Genomic DNA, 18,715 nt, shown 5'->3' with positions numbered 1-18,715 from the left:
AATCTTACTTCTAAGTACTTGAATATAGGTACTTAATAAACACGTATTGGCTAAATGAATGTCATTAAATAAGAACATGGAACCACTGAGTAACTAGGGAACTCCAGAGCCAAAACATAAAACTGAATTCAAAGGATATGTGCTATGGGGTAGTTATCTTAGTCATGATCATTAAGGTTAAAATTCTGTGGGAAATGATGGAAATTTCAACTCCTAAAACAGTATATACAAGGGTACATCAAAAAGTTCATGTACACTCAGAGCATGGTGCTGGTAACAAGGTCAAAGGGCTGGGATCCCCTTACAAGCCAGCTGCAAAAAGAAAAAAACAAAAAAACACAGAAGTTCATAGAAAAATAGAATTGAAAGATAATATGAAGCTTTCCATAAACTCTTTGAAGTACCCTTGGTACAACCCCAAATCAGAAAACTCTTATATTCCAGAGTTTAAAGGAGGTCACTAGTATTCAGGAGACAAAACAGGGAGTTATGATCTTTCCACTGGGAAAATGATGAGCAAATTAAGTAGTAGGCCTACTAAAGAAAAAAGTGGGAATTAGAATTATTTAATCGGAAAAGCCAGGATGACAATGTGGTAAGCTTTGACATACGGAACACTGTTGTGAGCCAATTGTTCCTAACGACCAGTGTAGAACGTGAGAAGTCAGATTGTGTGAACATTTTATGAATCTGCACAATCCACTGAACTTTTGAAATGTGCTGGAATATTGTCAGTCTACATAATAGACCACATTAAAATATTTGATATGTAGATTACTTTCTAGTTAAAAAAAAAGAATGAAGGTACAAAATAAGAAAATGCTAATGTTCTGTTCATTTAGATCAAACAAGAGGAACCTGTGTAGCTTTGCATTTAACTGTTTTCCTTTATTCTTATTAACAATGTGTAAGCTTTGATTTAGTAATCAGTTCAGTAAATTAATGCTAAAGTTAGTAATTCCTTATACTTTAGTTTCAAGCTTTACCTTTTAAAAAGCCTAATTGTTTTCATTGTGCATACACAGAATGGGATGCTTTGGATTAAAAAAGTTTAATTTACCATCTTTATTTCTAAAAACATCACCAATCAACAAGGTGATCAAAATTGGGACAGGACGTGGTGACAATTTTTTTAATCACAACACTAATACTGAATCCATTTTCTAATGATAATCAAGAGTAAGTTCCAATAAAGTCTCTAATTCTAGTTCTTAAAGGAAAACTCTAATTAGATATAAAGCAAAATACTATGAGATAAAATTTTATTTTCTTTTCTGACAGGATCAGAGTAAAAAAATTACTACCTGCCCTTGAGAATAGAAGTGATAAAGTGACAGTTAAATATAAACTGGGAAGGCGCCTGGCTTTTACTATTTTTAGAACAGCTTTAACACTTGTTTATTTAAAAATCTTATGTTAAAAATTACTAAAAAGCTTTTAAAAAGGCAATTATCTCCTAGGCTTATGGTAACTGCTCTGTAATATAGCTTTAAAATAAGAATATGTATTTAAATAAATGCACTTAGCATAGAGTTTTTTAAAGAATATTAGAATTTTAATAATGAGATGAATCAACAACAATGAAGTTGCTATCTTCCTCCGGAAAAAGAAACTAAATATTATATAATAAAAACAATGACTGGAAATCCTAAATTACTTTCTGTTGTCTAGAGAATCAATTTAATTTAATGATTTAGTTTTTCCACAGAATTAATCACTATTACTTCCATACCAAAAGAGGTAAAATTGGGGGGAAAGAGTAAATCTATGAGATTTAAAGTTTCTTCCTATCCACTTCTCATTTTTAAGATGTAATGATTCATGGTTCTGACACAGATTATAATTTTCAGGAAATATATAAGAAATCCATGTTAAATAACAACAGTGGACCTTGAAGGCATGATCTTTCGTCACTTTATTGTTAACCAATGAATATTATCCAAAATTAGAGATGTAATTGTAACTTAATTGTACAACACAAAATTATGCTAATGGTAAAAAGTCTATTGGAATTTACCAAATATTCATTAGTGTATTTTTACATTGCTATATGAACATGTGCTCTCAACTGCTAATGATAAAAGTTATAATTGGTTTAATCACTATGAGAACCATATTGTAAATGGTTGTTCCTGTTTAGAAAAATTCACACAGTTTTAAAAATGGATTAAATCCATTTTAATCCTAATCTACAAAGAGATTATAAACAGCAAATATAACTGGTAATTTTTCAACACTGTATCAAACTGATGTAACAATGGTAGTGCACACAATTCAAAATGAGGAAAATTAATAAAAATCCAGTAGAAGTCCAGGTTTTCACCTATTACGACAATTTAATACTTTAGAAATATGAACACTTCTGTTTCAAAGCTTGAATCATAGGGTCCACCACTTATTCCTCTGATGTACTGCAAGTAGAAATATTCTCTTCCATAGGATTTTGAGCCATGTGCACAACCACTGTACAACAGTTACTTCAAGGTTAACCAGTTATCTTTTATCCTACAAAGTCCAAAAAATATATTAAACACAACTTTTCCTTTTTGTAATGTCTGCCCAGATTAATCCTTTTAAAGTCAGCAAAATCAAAAAAGCACAAGAGATATTTTCAGACACAATCTGAATCTACTGTGCATGAAAAATGTTTAATAAAATGGCAATTTTAATTGACAAATGTAAATTTGAGTGCATAATACCAAATGGAAAGTAGCTGAACCACACAGAGAAAACAAGGCTTTTCTGTATCTTCAAATCTAGGTGTTTTACAATAAAGAAAATATTAGAACATATAATATTAGAACATCTTTCTTACTGGGAAGATTCTTCGGTAAAACAACTGAAATTAATATAACCCTAATATTATAATGTCTAAGATAGGATTAACAAACCAAATTAAGTATTTTTTAGAGATTGAAAAAAAAAAAAATAAGCACAGTGATTTAGAAACCAAATATGCTAAAATGATTATGTAACCATCATATCAAGAAATGAATGTACAGACATTCTTCATATTCTACAAGGGTAACATCTCTTTCTGTTTCTCTCTCTCTCTCTCTCACACACACACACACACACACACACACTTCCTCAGACATAAAACACCCTTAGTATACCAATGAGAGCTTACAATTTTAATACAAATCAGAATCCCACAGTTCAACTCAACAAAAAGGCAGTTAAATATTTAGCACTCTAAGATATTCTGAAGGAAAATGAAATTTCAAGAGTATCCCTTCATGATTGAGACTATCACTATGTATTATAAAACATATAGCTTACACACTCCATTGTGTTTGACCAACCAGTTATCGCAGGTGTAGTAATGAGGTAGTATTACTGTCCCCTTTTTAGGACTGATGTTTTCATATGCTGCCCTTCCACAAAGATCCCGTTTTTTTTTTTTTTTTTAATGATTATAATTACCAAGAAATGTTTATTTTCTTTTATTAGATATCTATTTTTCTAAACCAATCTACGAAAGAACAAGACTTTTCAAATCTTTCAGAGACAACTTATTTGCAGGTAGTGTTTCATCAATAAACTCTCCTAGGGAACTACTTACTACCTGCTGTGTACACCTCTGTGAACTGGCTGGCAAAGAAAACCATCAGAGGATTATAGAAGATGAAAAACCAATCAATTCAGTTGTCAAAGATGACCATAATTAAGTAAGCAAATAACCAATACCCAAAAATGTAATTAACTGGAATTAAGAAAAATTATCCATCAGCTGCACACTACACTATTAAACATTCTAATCCTTTTCATGATTCATAGATATCTTCTACACAATGCACAGAGAGTGTCCACCCTGCTACCTACTACCATTTGAAATACTGCCTGATCTGTATGGTGGCAGAATTATGCTATAGGCATGGCAGGATATGAGAAGGGCACATAGAAATGTGAGTGAGACAGAATGTGGAAATATATGCAGGTTAAATATGGAAGGGGCAAGAGAAAACAGAATGCTCTATCTAAACGCTCAAAACGTTCACCATTATCCTTTAAAATTTACAAAGTGCTCAAACCACACATACACATTTGTCAAACATAATTAGTGTTAATCTTCAACAGAAAAAAAAAATGAAAAATGAAAAAAGTGAAAAGAGGTGATGGAACACCATTCTCCATTCCCTCGCCCAAAAGAAAAAGAAAATCAAGCATGACATTACACTGCCTTAATGTTGAAGAGCTCCCCTTAAATTTGTCTTTTAGCTACCACAGTCAAACTGGTATAAGTGCTTTGGCAAGGTGGGATGCATTCCATCACATCTGCATAGGCCTGCTTTTCTCTGTTGGTGGTTCAGCTTATGAAGAACATGTATGCAAAATAACAGCTCTCACATTGCTTCAAACTCATCAATACGCTGCTTTGTATTGCCTTGTCGAATTTGTCGCAGAGTCTTGTACTTATCACGGCCTGCTTTAACATTCTCAGCATGAAGAACATCATTCTGTGTTTTCTTGGTTTCATCTCTGGCTTGGGCTAATTCCGAACTTAATGCCTATATTTAAAAAATAAAAAGTACTGCTATTATTTTTTTTCTTACATTTAAAAAATTTATGAAAATGGTTTAAAGATGAAAAATACATATATACCAAATCTCTGACTTTTTAATATATTAAAATTTCCACTGTGAAGTCTTTTTCTTATAAGTGAGTAAGGTTGTTTTACTTTTAGGAATAGTGATAGTTGTGGTTAGGGAGGAATATCCATGGCCTTTCATTTCTACATTCATTAACCATGAAATTTTGTTTATTATTCTATATTTCCTTAACTTTCCCATCCAATACTTGAAATGACGTGCAATGTAGCCATTATAGAGTAATGTTGTAGGATCTAAAATCTATACTGTAAGATTTCTCCAGAAGTCTTATCTCATTTTCTTTTTTAATATTTAAAGATTTTACCAATTAAAAAGTTAGAGAACTTATCTGAAAAACAGAAAGCTCTAATATTAAAATTTCCTATTTCAATCTAATTATGTACATTTAATAAACTGGCTTTTTGCTATTATAAAATCTGAACAAATAACAGATTATGTAACATGTTAGTCTATTAAATATCACTGCTTTTGAATGTACACTTTATTGCTTAAAAACTAAATTCATTTGTTTTTTAAAAACAGCATTATAGGGCCGAGCCCGTGGCGCACTTGGTAGAGTGCTGCGCTGGGAGCGCGGCGACGCTCCCGCCGCGGGTTCGGATCCTATATAGGACTGACCAGTGCACTCACTGGCTGAGTGCCGGTCACGAAAAAACGACAAAAAAAAAAAAATAAAAATAAAAATAAAAAGGGCCGAGCCCGTGGCGCACTCGGTAGAGTGCTGCGCTGGGAGCGCGGCGACGCTCCCGCCGCGGGTTCGGATCCTATATAAGAATGACCAGTGCACTCACTGGCTGAGTGCCGGTCACGACAAAAATAAAAAAAAAAAATAATAAAAAATAAAAAATAAAAAATAAAAATAAAATAAAATAAAATAAAATAAAAAATAAAAACAGCATTATAGTACTTTCTACCTTTTAAAATAGGTCAAGCTATAATTAAATAACTCATTAGTTAAAGACTGATTACACGAAGCTAACAAACATTTGCTAATGGGGTCATACAATGAAAGAAATAAAATGACTGTAAACCAAACACTCACAAACCAACTGCTACACCAGCCAGTGTTAAAGGCTTCTAAAAGTCATATATTCTTTACAAGGAGTTAGCCTTGGATGAGGAAAATGCAAACTATATTTTAAATATACATACAACTGCAAATTCTAAATACCTGAAGTTGCTTCTTAACACGCTCATTTTTCTGTGTTTCTGTTACACGCTCTTCCTCACTTCTATGGTTCATTACCCCTTCATTTGATAATTCGGCACTAGCCTCAGCATTATTCTCATCGTGTTCATCATGTTCATTTTCTGTTGGAGGAATGACTAGTGGTGGAGGAGGTGGAGGGGGGGCAGACATCACAGTTTTTAACTCTTCTTTGGTCTTTTCCAAGTCTTCCTGGGCTGCAAAAGCCTGAACATTAAATATAAGTTTATGAGTAACTTACTCTAAAAATTGGTAATTGAAAGAATCAAGTTGTCCTGCCTTTCTAAAAGAAACTACATTTCAGGGTAATGAAAATAGGCCCTATCAATGAAAGCTCTATTTTTATAGAAGAGTGCCAGCAGGAAAAAAAGATAAAATTTTTAAAACACCACTTTGCAAACCCTGATCAAATTATTAATTCTGGCAAAGTTCACCAATTGTTGCTAAAACTGTTATGGCAACAATTTATGAAAGATGAAATACTCATAGAATGCCAAAGAATGCCACATCTGATAGATTACATTGGAGCCACAAGGTGAAAAATGTAACCATACAATGGAGATATTAGACTGTCATTACTCTAATCCGGTGATGAATTAAAATCACTAATGGTGGGATAATTAGATATTAAGTGTCTTCTGATATATCACCAATTATTTGGGTGATCATATCATCCTGGTTTGCCAGGAAAAGTACTGTTGTCCTGGTGTAAATATTAAGACCACCCTCTTTTATACTCATAAGCACTCTAGTTTGGATGATAAATTTATATGTAAGTCTCTCCTATGATGCAGAATAGTCAAAAACTTTTAATTTGAATTCCTCAAGGTTCTAGGTCTAACTTTGTTTACAGGGAATATAGGTGATAAAAGGATACCATGAAGAAGCAACTAGACAAATACAAGAGGAGGGAAATTCTGTGAGTCCCTTCAATAAATCCTTACATTAAAAGACTTAGATTAAACAGATGCAATGCGAAGTCCTACTTTGAACATTATCCTGGCAAATTAGCTTTAAAAGACTTTTTGGGTAAACTGAGAAATTTTGAATATGGTCTAATATTAGATGAGATGAAAATTCACTAAACAGAGTAGTATGTACAGTAAGATCTCATTTTGAATACATAAATATATATACACACACACACAAACAGTAAGATCCCAAAAGGATAGGCACTAAGGTTTCATAGTGGTGACCCTAGTTTGTGAGATTAATTTTCTTCTGTGTGCATTCCCTAATTTTCTACAATTCACAGGATTTGCATCCTTAATGTTATTTTTTAAAGTTTGTGTGTCTCAAGTTTATAAATCATCTCTAAAAGGGATCTATAAAATTATACAATGAAAGTAGTTTAACAAGGAGATCAACAAAGTTTTATTTCTTTTGTAGTATTTTATATATATATACATATATATGAGGGTGCTTCAAAAAGTTCATGGGAAAATTCGTATTATCTTTTAATTCGATTTTTCCATGAACTTTTTGAAGTACCCTCCTATCTAAACACGTAATTTTCAATATATCAAAAACTTTCCAATGAAATTTAAGCTGCTACAAAGAAAATTTACCTAAGAGTAACAGAAAACCATTTTCTGTAATAGTACAATTTATTATAGAAAAATAATCATATATAACTATACATCCTCTTTTGGTATTAAAAAATGATTATAGTTTTGTTTAAGAGTTAATGTCATTTAATGTTTGAATTAAACTTTCGTTACTTTATATTCCCCACTTCTGCAACTAAAGCCTGATTTTATACTTGTGTGCTACTTTAAACAAATGATGGATGTTTCATCTACTTAGGCGCTCTTATTAGAAATCTCAGTATCATCCTTACTGCATACCTCTAATTCAATTTCATATCCAGTCACTGATTTTTTACCATCACGCCCTTTTAAGTCTATCATAAAATGTCTTTTAACTCTTCCCACTATTCTCATTGCCATATCCATAGTTTGGATCTTTATCTCTTAAAGTATCCACTATTGAAATCAATCTTTCACACTGATTTCTAAGTTATTTTTATAAAATCATACCTGATCATATTACAATCCTGTTTTAAAATTTTCAGAGCCCAATGTCTACAGATATTCCTCACTGCCTTACCTTAGAGGGACATTTATTTAAAGCCTTTCACAATTTAATTCCCTATCATCTAACTTGCCAGCCATATCTCCCAACATTTCTGAACCTATACTCTAAGCACTGGTCACTTACTCGTTGTCCTCAAATCTGTCATGTACGTTCATACTTCCTATACTCATCCAGTTCCCTCTGTCTGGAACGGCTACCTTTTCAGTTCCCAACCACTCCCAATCTTTTCTATACCCCAAATCTAATTTATTACTTAAGACTCAGCTTAAATGTATATGTTTCCCAGATACCTATCTTGTTCCCATAGAAATTAATCACCTCCCTTTATGTTACCAAAGTACTTAGCGTACATCAATAGATTAATATTTACTCCAACATATTTACACACACAAACACACACACATATCTTTTCCCCTCTAAATTATGACAGTAACTTATATTCATCTCTATAAAGTCAGCACACTGCTGGGCATATTGCTGGGGCAAAATAGCTATTCAATGAAAGATAGTAAATGAACAAACAAATGATTACTTTGTGTTGCCACTCAGTAGCTTCCTCTTCCTTTTTCTTCTTGGCTTCTTCTAGAAGTGCAATCTTGGCAGTGAATTCGGCAAGTTCTGCTGCCTAAAATAAACAATTACCAAGACTATATAAACTTAATATATTCTGAATAATCTTATGATATGTTAAGTCAACAGAGCTTTAATATACGTGCTTGAGCTGTTTTACATGTTTTTCTTAGAGATGGCCTTCCATTAAAAAAACATAGAGGCAATATTTCTTTAAGATCTTAAACAGCTTATTTATTAATGGTAGGTCCTCAGCTGGCCAGTTAGCTCAGTTGGTAAGAGCATGGTACTGATAACACCAAGGTCCAGGGTTCAAAAAAAAAAGATATAGTAGGTCCTTGAAGTAATGAGCTAACAAGAAGACAAAGTAAAAAGATTTTTATTATTTTATAAACTAGTAATTAATCCCGTTACAGTAGTAGGAACTTAAACGTGTAACTCAGATGCTATTTTTTTTTAACCTTTATCAATAAACAAACTATTCATTAAGATCTACAAAATAAAAAATTATATTTATATGATACTTTAAAGAGTACTTTGTCAAATAATCTCATTTAATTCCCCAACAATCCTATTAGGTAGTATTCTTTTCAAAGAGAAGGAACTAAAGTTCAAAAAGACCCAAACGCAAAGCAAGTAAATAAATGCCTGAATACTTAAATCCAGGATCTTGCCTACTTGTTATTTGCAAGTTCACTAAATAAACACAAAACTTAACCAATTATGGTCTATATTTATAAGAACTAGAACATATTGGGCCAATTTATCTAAAGCAAAAGATGCCCAGTTGACTTATTGCAGAACCTGTCCAAAGTCAAAGTGAATTAGAATCTTTTGTTGGCAACAGTCTTCATTTACAAATAAATTATAGAAAAATGTCTTTTATTCTGTTTTATTTTTAGGGTTTTCTTTTAGACAAATAATAAAATATTTAGGTTTATTTCCACATTGTTGTTATTTGTTTGGTTTGCTTTCCAACAGGTATAATAGATGTAGAAATTTCACTCCATGCTTTAACTTTTTTTTTTTTTTTTTCCCTCTGATAGATCTAAGACAGTTCCTTACTAGCTGTTCCTGATTCTTCATCTGGTCAGCAGCTTGTTTTGCTATAGCGGACTTGGCCTCTTCAGCAGCTCGACGCTCCTTTTCAAGCCGTTCTGCTTCTTCTTTTGCTCGTTTTCGTTCCTGATCCAGTTCTAGAGCTTTTCGAGTCTGTTCTTCCAGTTCTATCAAATATATGTATACCACACCCCAACCAAAACAATGATTAATTCCAATTACTCTCACTATCAAAAGAAGCCAAAATAGTAGTAAGGAATCTAATCTATACAGTTTCTAAAAATTAGCAGATATGTAAATGCACATATACCTCATTGACTTGGCAAAACGCTAATAATTTTTTAAAAATCTATTACACAATTCAAAAATGCAAAGAAATAAAAGTCCTTTGTAATTCAAATTATATCATAAGGGTAGAAGCACATGCTTTTATTTTTTAAAAAATAATCTCTCCATTTAAAGTTTTAATCTCAGTAAACAAATTGCCATGTTTCAGAAATCTATAAAATAACACATTTTAAATTTATGTAAGTTTTTACTTACTCAACTAAGTATTAAATAAGGAAACTCAAGAAATTAACATTGAAAACAATACTGACCCAAAATATGAATTTTGATGTGAATTATATTAATTATTGAAAACTGTGAGTTATTAGTACATATCCGTACCTAAGGCGTGAAGACAAATAATATTTGGAGATGAATGACATGAATTTTAATCCTTTAGTGTATAGATCATAAAACTGTCTTTTCTTATTCTAATCAGTTGAATAGGAAAGAAAATATTACTAGCACAAAACCAGAAAAATTATAAGTGGGTTTAAAAGTGCTAACTTTAAACATTATTTTGACAATTCTTATTTAATAATAAGTAGATTCTGTGACAAAAACAATATAATTCCACCTATTAATAGGGTGCAACGCCCTACCTCTCCCTTATTGTATACATTAGAAAACAGGAAAAACTGAAAATCTATGTGCCATGAGGTTTGAAAGGTAACTAATGTACAAGCTTTTACTTACCATTCTTAATTGTCTTAGTCTTGATCAGAACTAGTTTAAGTAATTGCAGTTAAGACTTGGGAGATTTTGAGGGGGTTGGAGAGAAAAATGGCCCTTTGGTTAGACTTTAAGTTCTTGATAAAATAACATAAAAATTCTATGTGGCTCTTTGGCTATAAAGATGAAATCTATACAACGCTGCAGGTTACCACAGCTAAATTCTAGTATTCCTCATTTTAAAATGTGCCTTCTAAAATTTGGACAATCAAACTAGCCTATTGAACTTTTCTTACAATCATTCTTTCCATCCGGTTGAGTGATACATAAAATAAAGTCCACAAAGCTCATGGCTTCATCTAAATCAAACAAATAACTAAAGAACCTAAAGCAGAGTTTCAAAGAAATATTTGTATATCCAAGCTCATAGCAGCAATATTCACAATAGCTAAAGTGTAGGGGCAACCTAAGTGTCCATCAACAGACAAATGAATAAGCAAAATGTGGGATATATGTACAATGAAATATTATTCAGCCTTAAAAAGGAAGGAAATTCTGATATATGCTACAACATGAATGAATCTTGAGGACATTATACTAAATGGAATTAACCAGTCACAAAAAGACAAACACTGTATGATTCCACTTATGTTAAGTAGTTAGACTAGTCAAATCATAAAGACAGAAAGTAGAATAGTGGTTGCCAGAGGTTGAGGGAAGTGGGGAGGGGGGAGTTACTGTTTATTGGGTACCAAGTTTTAGTTTTACAAGATAAAAAGAGTTATGGAGATGAATGGTGGTAATGGTTGCACAGCATTATGATTGTATTTAATATCACTAAACTGTACACTTATAAATGGGTAAGATGATAAATTTATATGTATTTTACCACAATGAAAAACTAAATAAAAAAGCCCCAATGCTTTATTTTCTCACATAATAAAAATTCCTTCTGTACTATGAGACATGAAAAAGAAATAAATTTGAGTTACAAAGTAAAATTTTGAATGAATATTCCCCAATATTCACTATTTTCTATCAGCTTTTTGTAATAAATATCAATTTGAAAAATGGTAGATAGGCAATGGCTTTTTTGTGTGTGTGTGTGACCAGTAAGGGGATCGCAACCCTTGGCTTGGTGTCATCCGCACCGCGCTCAGCCAGTGAGTGCACCGGCCATCCCTATATAGGATCCAAACCTGCGGCAGGAGCGCTGCTGCGCTCCCAGCACTGCACTCTCTGGAGTGAGCCACGGGGTCGGCCCAATGGCTTTTTTGTAGTATATTTAGAATTACACAAAATTAGTCTAAGTTTTTAAAATGTTGAAAATGAACTCTGAAAACTTCAAATCTATTCCAGACTCTTTTGAAAAGAGATATTCATATATCTGAATAGTCATATATTCCATGAACAATTTCCCGTGATTCTTTTCTTTCCAGTTAATTGAGTTAAAGTAGGGTTTAGCAAACTGTGGCTCATAGACCAAATCCAACCCAGTGCCTTTTTTTATTTTTTACTTTTGGTAAATAAAGTTTTATTGGAACACAGTCACCCTCACTTGTTTAGATATTGTATATGGCCGCTTTCACACTGCAATGGTAGAGTTGAGTAGCGAGGACAGGGACTGTGTGGCCTGCAAAGCCTGAAATATTTACTGTCTAGCCCTTTAAAGAAAAAGTTCATGAATTCATGAGTTGGAATATTTCTACAAAACGAGTACCCCTCTAGACCATGGATCCAGTTAAAACCCCCATAAAGAAGGATTAAATGAGAAAGGTGAATAATGTCAATTTTTTGCCTAATTGGTTCATAAAATTCTACAACTTAAATTTTTTGAGGTCTAGCATGTGGAAAGAGGGTACCAAGGAATCTGGCTTATTTAAAATATCAGCTCTCTCAGGATAAAGGTTACAAAAACAAATTGCTTCTCTCATTAATAATGTCATAGTGTTGTAGATGGTTATAGTGGGAGTAGACCAGGAAAGTTACTCTAAATTCAAGCTAATAAAATTTAAGAAAGTTTCTCTTTCTCAATTAGACTCAAGCCCAAGCATTACTTAATTTTACAGGTATAAAATTTTGCAAGCCAAATGACCTCTTATGTTAATAGCACTAGTTAAAAAAAAAGAAAAATATCCCCAAAAGATTACAGATTATAAAAGGATTTTTCTTCCCCTTTCTTGTCTAAGGCAATGGTTCATTAAGTACCACATTTTTTACCCTGAAAAAAGAATGAATACTATCTTGAAAGAAATGGAATTGAGAATATGACTACAAATTACTCATTAAAATAGCAATTTTATTTTATTTTTATTTTTCTAAAAAAGAAATTTAAAAATATCTGTACTCCATCTAAGCAATGGAGTATTATGCCACCATAAACAAAAGCAAAACAAAACAAAAAACCAGGAAGAGCTCTACAAAATGTATATGGAGGGATTTACAAGATAAATTAACTGAAAACAGCAAGGTACATAAGGATATAGGTAGTATGCTTCCTTCTGTGTAAGAAAGAAGTGAAAATAAGTCTTTATCTTTTTGTATGTATTGTGTATTTATTTACTTTGCACACACAAAAAAGGCATTCGCTATTCCTAGTAGAGTGGAATAGAGGCAGAGTGGAATATAGCAGCCTGAGACCTGCAGTATTCTACCAAGCTAGGAGCACAAAGACTGAGAGCTTGGGCTGCCAAGGAAGCCAAGGTTTGAGAGATCAAGATGCTGAAAAGGGTGAACAAAGAAAATCCTGCCCATATAAATGTTAGGATAGTTTTTTTCCATTTCAGAGAAAAATGTCATTGGAATTTTCATGGGGATTGCATTGAATCTGTAGATCACTTTGGGCAGTATGAACATTTGCACAATGTTAATTCTTCCAATCCAAGACCATGGTATATCTTCCCATCTTCTTGTGTCCTCTTTAATTTTTCTCAATAGTGGTTTGTAGTTCTCATTATAGAGATTTTTCACATCCTTGGTTAACTTTATTCCTAAGTATTTTATTTTTTTGGTGGCTATTGTAAATGAGCTAGCTTTCTTGATTTCTTTTTCTGCATGTTCACTATTAGCCAAAGCAATTCTGAGCAAAAAAAATAAAATAAAGCTGGAGGCATAACACTAACTGACTATAAACATACTACAAAGCTATAATAACCCAAACAGCATGGTACTGGCATTAAAACAGACACACGGATTAATGGAATAGAACAGAGAATCCAGAAATCAACCCATATACCTACAGTCATCTGATCTTTGAAAAAGGCACCAAATCTACACACTGGAGAAGAGACTGCCTCTGCAGCAAATGGTGCTGGGAAAACTGAATATCCATATGCAGGAGAATGAAACTAGACCCATATCTCTCACCATATACCAAAACCAACTCAAAATGGATTAAAGAATTAAATATACACCCTGAAACAATAAAACTCCTTAAAGAAAACATAGGGGAAACACTCCAGGAAGTAGGATTGGGTACAGACTTCATGAATACGACCCCAAAAGCACAGGCAACCAAAGGAAAAATAAACAAATGGGATTATATTAAACTAAAAAGCTTCTGCAAAGCAAAAGAAACAATTAACAGTTAAAAGACAACCGAGTGGGAGAACATATTTTCAAAATATACATCTGACAAAGGATTAATATCCAGAATATACAAGGAACTCAAACAACTTGACAGCAAAAAAACAAGTAACCCAATTTAAAAAATGGGCAAAGGAGCTGAATAGGCATTTCTCAAAGGAAGATATACGAGTGACCAACAGACACATGAAAAAATGCTCAAGATCACTCAGCATTCAGGAAATGCAAATCAAAACCCACTGAGATACCATCTCACTCCAGTTAGGATGGCTAACATCCAAAAAACTGAGAACGATAAATGCTAGCAAGGTTGCGGAGAAAAGGGAACCTTCCTACAGTGTTGGTGGGACAGCAAAATGGTGCAGCCTTTATGGGAAATGGCTTGGAGGTTCCTCAAACAATTACAGATAGATCTACCATATGACCCAGCTATTCCACTGCTGGGAATATACCCAGAGGAATGGAAATCAGCAGGTTGAAGGGATACCTGTACTCCAGTGTTTACTGTAGCACTATTTACAATAGCCAAGAGTTGGAACCAGCCCAAATGTCCATCATCAGATGAGTGGATATGGAAAATGTGGTACATCTACACAATGGAATTCTACTCTGCTATAAAAAATAATGAAATACTACCATTCGCAGCAACATGGATGGACTTAGAAAAAATTATATTAAGTGAAAAAAGTCAGGCACAGAAAGAGAAACGCCACATGTTCTCACTTATTTGTGGGAGCTAAAAACAAATAAATACACAAACAAAGTGGGGGTGGCGGAAAAGAAGACACAACAATCACAATTCCTTGAACTTGTTAAGACAAGTGAACAGATATGATGTTGATGGGTGGGAGGGGGGAGAGGGAGGAATCGGTAAAGGCACACGAAAATCAACTACACTGTATATTGATAAAATAAAATAAAAAGAAAAGAAAAGCCTGCTCCATAATCTGCATGGTATTTTCCTTCAAAATGTTTACCAACTCCTAAAATGTATTGGGTAAGACACTAGGAAAACAAGCAAAATGCAGCTGGAAAAGGCTAAGGAGCTGAACAGAGAGATCAACACTCTCTTGCATCTATGAGTCAAATGTTGGAGTTTAGGGCCCTCTAAGATAAAAGGGCCCTAGTAAAAGTACCCAGTTTTTCAGATGACACACCCCAAATGGCCACAGACTAATAATGAGGGGAAATCAAAAAGAAACCAACCTTAGTAAAGCCTGAAACTCAGCCTAACTCTATCAAGGTGATCTGCATATATCCTGTCAAAAGAAAATTAAATCCTCGCTAAAGGAAAATAACATCATCCAAACCACACACAATGCTGGGGATTCAACCAGGAATTACCAGGGATGCCATGATATGGGACCAAATGACTTTCCCCAACCCCACCACAAAAACAAACAAAAACAAAAACAATAAAAAAAAAAAAAAAAAAAAAACCTCATTGGACTGTAGAACAGGCCCATAGATTACCCAGATATTAGTTAGCCGATGTTAAAATAACTACGATTGATACTGCTCATCTAGGAGAGGTGAAATAACAAAGTGTGAAGAAAGAATAAAAGTGCAGTGGACACTAACAAGAATACAGACACTGATCTTCAGACATCTTACAAACCCTCCACAGAAGATGCCAAGGGCCAGAATCCCCTTTAAAATTACAGAAGTTCAATTTATCAACCTTTTTTTTCCCTATGGTGATGAACATATTCTCCTTTGATGCCTTCTAGAAACTTTACCTTTAACATTTGGGTCCACAATCGAAAGCCTCTACATTGAGAAAAACCTGCTAAAAATTCAGGAGATTTTTGACAGGGACCCAGACACACAACTAATTTTATTTTAACAAAACAGTGAACCACTAAAACCATGTACTAGAAACAAAAGCCCTCCCCCACTTTGGTTGTCATTAAGATAAAACATGTACAACCACCAAATATCAAGCAAAACTACAAATGTAAGAGCATGTGGAGATCTTTCTGTGGCTAAAAATGAACTGTTAAGGATTAAAATATTTGTAAAGGTCAGATTTGAGCAAGAAGGGGAAAGACCCCATGAAAAAGCCGGACATAGATGCCGACTTCAAAGATAAATCAGTTGTGGAGTTTGTCACCACATTCAGAAACCATTACAACATCCTCAACCCACAAAATTTAGAGCAAACACTTGTAAAGACATCCCAACAGCTGATCTTCCTCTTCCCTCGGACTGTCCATCTCTAGAACCGTCTCTCCAGGAGCTCTATATACAGAAAGGGATTATGAATAACTAGAATGGGAATCGACAGATGATAAGAAAGGAAAAATAGAGTTAATATAGCAAACAAAAAGAAAAAACTATGAACTCACGAATGATCCAGGAGATGCACCACCTAGCAATACAATAGAAGACAGTATACGCTATGAAATATGTACAATATCTAGGATATTTACTTGAACTGAGGAGTCCAGTCTTGGCAGATATTAAACTCTTCTGAGGATGTAGTTTGTCCTGTTATAAACTAAATGACTACTTACAATAACTTTTTCAATATTTATTTTCCTTTTCTCAACTTCAGGATTGCAATTTATAGAAGTATGTTATGTGTAACAATTAACACCATAAAAAATACTGTAAAATCTGAGTAATATGGAAGCCTAAGGGTTGCCCTGCTTTTGAAACATGCTTCCTAATGTGCACTGACTGTATGTATTTTGTTATATACCTATTACTCATTTGTATAAGACATGTCAATCAAACCTTTCTTAACAGTAATTGAACAGAGTGGCACTGACAACAGGATAGACAAATAGACAAGTGGAAAAGAATACAATCTAAAACGGACCCACACATATACAGTCTTCTGGATTTACAGCAAAGGTGAAATGGCAATACAATGGGGAAAAGAATAGTCTTTGCAATAAATGGGTCTGGGACAACTAGAAATCCATTTGGAAAAAAATAAACCTTGATCCTTATAAAACTCAGTTACATATGGATTGTGGACCTATGTGTGAAAACAAAGGAAAGGAAAACAAAGTTTCTAGAAGGTAGCAAAAAAGAATATATTCATAATGATAAAGAAAAGTGATAAACTGAACTTAAAATTAAGACCTTCCCCTTATTAAAAGACACCATTAAGTGAGTGGGAAAAAAAGGTAGACTACAAAAGAGAATTTTTACAGTAAACTTGAAAAACAGATCAACATGAAAAAGAGAATATACAATTTTTTAAATGGGCAAAAGTCTTGAAAAAACACCTTACAAATAGTTAATAAGCATTTGCAAAGGTTCTCAAAATCACTGGTCATTAAGAAAATACACTATATACTCACTGTACTCACCAGAATGGTTAAACAAACAAAACAAAGCAAAAGCCCTAGTAATAACAAGTGATGGAAGTAGTGGGGAAGGACGTAGGCCAAATGAATTTTCATTCACTAATAGCTGGAATAAAAATTGATCCAATCACTTTGGAATACTGGTAGCAGTATCTACTAAAGCTGAGTACAGTTGTGATCCAGCAATTTCACACCTAGGTACACACCTCCCAAAATTAACATATAACTACGTCAAGTGCTATGTTCAAGAATATTCATAGCAGCCCTATTTTATAATAGCTAAAAAACTCTGAAAATATACCAAATGTCCATCACAGTAGAATGAATAAATTGTGGTATACATGCAATAGAATATTACAGAACAATGTAAAAGAAGAAACTACAGCTATGTACGTAAGTCTGAGCAAAAAAGAAGCCAGATACAAGAACACATAAATTCATTTATATATAGTTCAAAAACAGGGCAAGACTATTTTTAGGAATAATACCAAAAGCACAACCTACAAAAGGAAAAACAGATAAATTGGACTTCATCCAAATTTAAAATCACTGAACTGCAAAGAACAACATCAAGAAAGTTGAAAAAGCCCACAAAATGGGAGAAAAAACTTACAAATCATATTCTTAATAAGGGATTGTGTCCAGAATGTATAAAGAACCCTCATAATAAATGAACAACAAAAAGACAAATAGCCCAACTGGAAAATAGGCAGAAAATTTGAACAGACATTTTTCCAAAGAAGATACATAAACGGCCAAGAAATATACGAAAAGATGCTCAATATCATTAGACATTAGGGAAATGCAAATCAAAACCATGAGAAGCCACTTTATACCCATTAGGACAACTATAATCCAAAACACAAACATTAACAAGTGTAGGTGAGGATGTGGAGAAATCATACATTGCTGGTGGAAATGTAATACGGTACAATAACTTTACAAACCAGTTTGGAAGTTCTTCAAAAAGTTAAACAGAGAGCTACCATATCACCCACTACTTCTAGGTATATACCCCGTCAAAATGGAAACATATGAACAGCGCTGTACACAACAGTCAAACAGTGGCAACAACCCAAATGTCCATCAACTGATAAATGAAAAAATAAAATGTTTTGTGTCTGTAAAAATGGAACACTATCCAGCATTTAAAAAAGAATGAAGTGCTGATACATGCTACAGTATGGATACACTGTGAAATATTTATGCTAAGTGAAAGGAGCCAGTCACAAAAGACCACATTTTGGATGATTCCATTTATATGA

At 33.3% G+C, this 18,715-nt stretch overlaps 1 protein-coding gene across 2 annotated transcripts in view; it reads right to left on the bottom strand.

Moving 5' to 3' along the window:
- Positions 1–3,362: 3,362 nt before the first annotated feature.
- The window catches only part of RDX (radixin), a 57,238-nt gene continuing 41,885 nt past the window's right edge, over positions 3,363–18,715 (bottom strand). For both annotated transcript variants that reach the window (XM_063093300.1, XM_063093301.1), the window contains 4 exons: positions 9,553–9,713; positions 8,450–8,542; positions 5,785–6,027; positions 3,363–4,511 (listed from right to left, as the gene is read on the bottom strand). In XM_063093300.1, coding sequence (XP_062949370.1) covers positions 4,347–4,511; positions 5,785–6,027; positions 8,450–8,542; positions 9,553–9,713 — 662 coding nt within the window. In that variant the 3' untranslated portion in view covers positions 3,363–4,346. The remainder of the gene's footprint in view (positions 4,512–5,784; positions 6,028–8,449; positions 8,543–9,552; positions 9,714–18,715) is intronic.

The sequence above is a fragment of the Cynocephalus volans genome, chromosome 4 (genome assembly GCF_027409185.1).
Source record: "Cynocephalus volans isolate mCynVol1 chromosome 4, mCynVol1.pri, whole genome shotgun sequence".
NCBI lineage: Eukaryota > Metazoa > Chordata > Mammalia > Dermoptera > Cynocephalidae > Cynocephalus > Cynocephalus volans.
Note: the sequence above shows the minus strand (reverse complement) of the source record. Positions and strands in the feature narration are given on the sequence as shown.